Source organism: Rhinopithecus bieti, unplaced genomic scaffold (assembly GCF_001698545.2).
Source record: "Rhinopithecus bieti isolate Rb0 unplaced genomic scaffold, ASM169854v2 scaffold_2272, whole genome shotgun sequence".
In the NCBI taxonomy this organism is placed as follows: Eukaryota; Metazoa; Chordata; class Mammalia; order Primates; family Cercopithecidae; genus Rhinopithecus; species Rhinopithecus bieti.
The window spans coordinates 26,298-31,004 of record NW_016804163.1 but is presented as its reverse complement, the minus strand read 5'-3'; the positions used below and the strand labels follow the sequence as shown (position 1 = coordinate 31,004).

Sequence of the window (4,707 nt, the reverse complement as noted above, 5' to 3'; positions counted from 1 at the left end):
TTTTTTTTTTTTTTTTTTTTTTTTTTTTTTTTTTTTTTTTTTTTTTGGCTTTTAGCAGCCTGAAGCCATGGTTTTTTGTTTCTATCTCTAGTAATAAGCAGAAAATAGGGATGAGGAAGGGGCTTTACTGGCCCAACCAGAAATAGAAACTAAGAACCCACAACTGTGTTTTCTCCTTTGGACACCCCTGAATGCATGTAACAAACCTATGAGGAAGATTGTATGTGACCCCATTTTAAAGTTAATAAAAGGAGTCACAGAAATTTAAGTCATTTACAAAATTCATGTAACTACCAAGTGGTGGAGTGAGGATTTAAATTCATGCAGTCTGGCCCTTGTGTTTTTGACTTCTCTGTAGTGTATCATTCCAGATCATTCATCCCCACCTTGTAGGAAGCTCCCCATTGACCTGTGATGTGTGGTGTCTTTCTGTCAGAGAAGAATGCTTCCCCTCTTCATGGTCAAGTTTAACCACATGACTTGTTTTAGCCAATGAAAAGTGAGATGTAACACATGCCGGTTTGTAAAAGACATTAAGAGAAAATATACTTTTCTTCCAGTTTTCTTTTTCTCTCGGTCTAAGAATGGCATGTGCCAGAAAGTACCATTTCTTCAGACTAGGTTCTGGAATGAGAAAACATACGGAGCACAGTGCCCCAGCCAATCCTCACCACTGAACTGTAATATGAGTGAAACAGAACTGTTGTTGCAAACCACATTTTTTAATAGAAGAATAACCTAGCAAAACATGACAGATACAATAATAGGTACTAGGAAACAGGATGCTGTAGTAACAAACACCCTAAAATATAAGCATTGGCTTCATAGGGAGGTGGAGAGTGCTGAGAAAACTATCACCAATATCTAGAAAATCACCACTCATGTGTCATAATGGTCCACATTTGTTTTTATAGTAACAAATGATGGGAAACAAAATTTTAATAAATGTTGCTACTGGTTGCACTTATAAGGTCATAAAAGAAATGACTTCTTTGTAAAAATAGAGGAAAGGAGAACATTTGAAATTATGAGCCATGTAGTGTTGAAAAATATGAGTGTTGCTCATATCCAGTCAGTGACAGATGATCTTGAAAAATGCTTTGAATAACAAGGGTTGATTTAAAAAACAAAGACACATCCTCAAAGACCAAATAAAGTGTTTGTGAAATATTTTTAATGAATTAAGGTGACTCCAGTAAATCTTTTCAGTTGGATAAAATGTGTCAGAGAAAACTGACTAATGGCATGGCTTTCCACAAGCCTGATAAACTAAATATTGATGATAAGTTTAAAGAAGGAGGGAAATACATCTCTGAGAATTATGGCATTTTAAGATACATTTTACAAAATGTGACAGACTGAGCCACATCCTTTTTGCCTCTATCTTACAAACCTCTAAATGTGTTTGTTGGTGATTTGCTTTGCATCATCAAGGTTTAACTTAAATGTTACCTTTCCTGGATTAGATACCCTTTTAGTACATTTTGCTCGGATTCTCTGTGCTTATATTTAAAGAAATTTTCACCCTGCATCTGATCATGTCCCTTCTCTAGACTATGAATTCCTCGATGGCAAAAAGTAGAATTTTTAGCTTTTTTTTTGTGAGACGTGTATGTGAAAGGTTCATGATATATATTTGAGGAATGAATAACTGAGTGAGTGAATACAAACATTCACTGATACAGCAGAATTATCTAACAAAGTGTAGTAACCCCAAATCAGCATTATATAGTTTTTAAAATTATACATTCTGCCTGAGTCATAATCTTCTAAAGAATGAGATATTTGAAGTTGGAGATTTAACCCATATGTTCAAATGTATTAAATAAATCTGATTAAAAATATAACCATTTAGACTTACAGTCTTAAAAACTCTAAAGGAATTTTCATTTGCTATTTCTCAGAGAAAGCGAAATTAATGTTATGCCTACACAAAAGTTAATCAATCACAGATGTTAAATTTTGTTTAAAATGTAAAGCACTTTATCAGGTTATAAAATACATTTGCTAAATATTACACTAAAAATACCTAGACGTATTTCTATGTCTAGGTTCTCATTATTTTAGAAGAACACACAATATAATACTTTTCTGAACATGTTATGTTGGTTCAATGTATTCTTCAATTTTGTTTATACATGCATCCTAAAAAAAAAAACACAGGCAAATTATTTGGAAGGAATAGCAAATAACAAATTATGTGTGGAGGAATAACACACACAAATTATTTGAAACTACATACCTGTCGACACCAGAGTTTACGAAATATTTGCAGATAAGCCAACACCATAAGACACAGTGGTGCCATATATGTCACCAGAAAGAAACAGATGTGGTACATCTTGGGATAAATTTCACCTGGGATGAAAATCAAAACAACAAAAGCTTACATTATAATTGATGGACTTTTTAAAAAGATACATGTCAATGCTTTTCTTCAAAGTACATGTTTACCTTTTATTTGATGTCATTGTCATATTATATATGCAAAGGGGAAAATAATTCATAATATTTAACAACTTACCTTTACTCAGTATATGTGTACACACATACCAAATGTAAACTCTTAATTTCACTTAGTGTACTCAGATAAATAACAATTAGTTATTTCTTAGTTTGTGCTACCCAAAGTCAAGTGTTCACTTATTTAAAGGCCCTTTATTTGACTTGATTACATCTGGCTAATTAACAAAATTAATTTGAGTTGTTCTAAACTTTCATTTACAAAAAGGGACATGACTCAATGAAAACCTAATAAACAATGCTTTGGTTAAAATCGGAAGAAAATATAAACTCAATTGATTCTTCCTTATTAGAATGTAAGTTCCCTGAGAAATGGGAGGCTATTCCCAGTTGTATCTCCAAATACAAACGTGAAAAAAATTTTGAAAACTAAATATGATAAAATTTGACAATGATTCTTTTGTTGACTTATTGGAACCTATACAAAATTCCTTCTTAAGCATAGTATGTCTGTGGTGTGTGTGTGCTTTTATTAAAAATACATATATGCACTTTTAATAACAAGAATTTTAAGGCTTTATAACATTAATTTTCTCCAATCCAATATGAATATTTTCTCACTTGTTAAGCATAAGCATCTCTAGGACTGCAGTAATTTTTTTATTTATCATTAATCCTATGTACACAGATGATACACATCACAGATTAGCCACTTACGAACAAGTCGATTAATGACTTCATGGCATTGTGGTTTAATATTTTAGCTTTTGTAAATTATATTGATTACTAACCTTGTAAATGCTTTAGAAGATATATATATATGTTCCCTAAGTATTATATATTATATGTTCCCTATTTTATATATAATATATATAACTATATATTATATATAGGGAATCTGAATTTATTTATGTATTTATTTTTAAAAATTTTTTATTCCAGTAGGTTTTGGAGGAACAGGTAGTGTTTGTTTTTATTTTGATAGGTTTTAAGGGAACAGGTGGTGTTTGGTTTTACTTCAATAGGTTTTGGGGAAACAGGTGATATTTGGTTACATGAATCTTCAGTGATGATTTCTGAGATTTTGGTGCATCCATCACCCATGCAGTGTACACTTTACCCAGTCTGTAGTCTTTTATCCTTCACCCCCTCTCCTACACTTTCCCCTGAGTCCCTGAAGTCCATTTTATCATTCTTATGCCTTTGCATCCTCCCACTTATGAGTGAGAATATACGTTGTTTGGTGTTCCATTCCTGAATTACTTCAATTAGAATAATGGTCTCCAAATCCATCCAGGTTGCTGGGAATGCCATTATTTCATTCCTTTTTATGGCTGAGTAGTATTCCATGGTATATACATACTATATTTTCTTTATTCACTCATTGATTGATGGGCATTCTATATTTTTCCATTTGCGAATTGTGCTACTGTAAACATGTGTGTGCAAGTATCTTTTTAGTATAATGACTTGTTTTCCTCTGGGTAGCTACCCAATAGGGAGATTGCTGGATCAAATGGTAGATCTACTTTTAGTTCTTTAAGGAATCGCCACACTGTTTTCCATAGTTGTTATACTAGCTTACATTCCCACCAGCAGTGTAAAAGTGTTCCCTCTTCACCACATTCATGCCAATGTCTATTATTTTTTGGCTTTTTGATTATTTGATTATGGCCATTCTTGTAAGAGTAAGATGGTATTGGCCAGGAGCAGTGGCTCATGCCTGTAATCCCAGCACTTTGGGAGACCAAGGCAGGAGAACCTCCTGCAGGAGGTTGTAGAGAGCCAAGATAGCACCACTGCACTCCAGCCTGGGTGACAGTGAGAGGCTCCGTCAAAAAAAAAAAGTAAAGTGGTATTGCATTGTGGTTTTGATTTGCATTTCCCTAATTATTAGTGATATTGAACTTTTTTCATATGTTTGTTGGTCATTTGTGTATCTTCTTTTGAGAATTGTCTATTCATGTTCTTAGCCAACTTTTGATAAGACTGTTTGCTTCTTTTCTTCCTGATTTGTTTGAGTTCCCTGTAGATTTTAGAAGATATTTTTTATACTATCTAGTATTCAAATATATCATAATGGTCTATCTAGTTTTACTGTAGTGTAAAAGAGGAAAGAATATATCCTGCATAGATTCCATAGATAGATATTAAATGTAATAACTCATTATAATTCTAATTGAATGCTAACACAACAGAGGTGTTTTGTTTTCTTCTAAAATTACATACTTTATTTTGACTTTT

At 32.7% G+C, this 4,707-nt stretch overlaps 1 protein-coding gene across 2 annotated transcripts in view; it reads right to left on the bottom strand.

Moving 5' to 3' along the window:
* Positions 1-4,707, bottom strand: part of LOC108526337 (orexin receptor type 2) — a 35,552-nt gene that overhangs the window by 17,436 nt on the left and 13,409 nt on the right. For both annotated transcript variants that reach the window (XR_001884493.1, XM_017867058.1), the window contains exon 3: positions 2,243-2,358. Coding sequence is in view for 1 of the 2 variants with exons in the window: in XM_017867058.1 (XP_017722547.1) it covers positions 2,243-2,358 (116 nt within the window). In the remaining variant the exon portion in view is untranslated. The remainder of the gene's footprint in view (positions 1-2,242; positions 2,359-4,707) is intronic.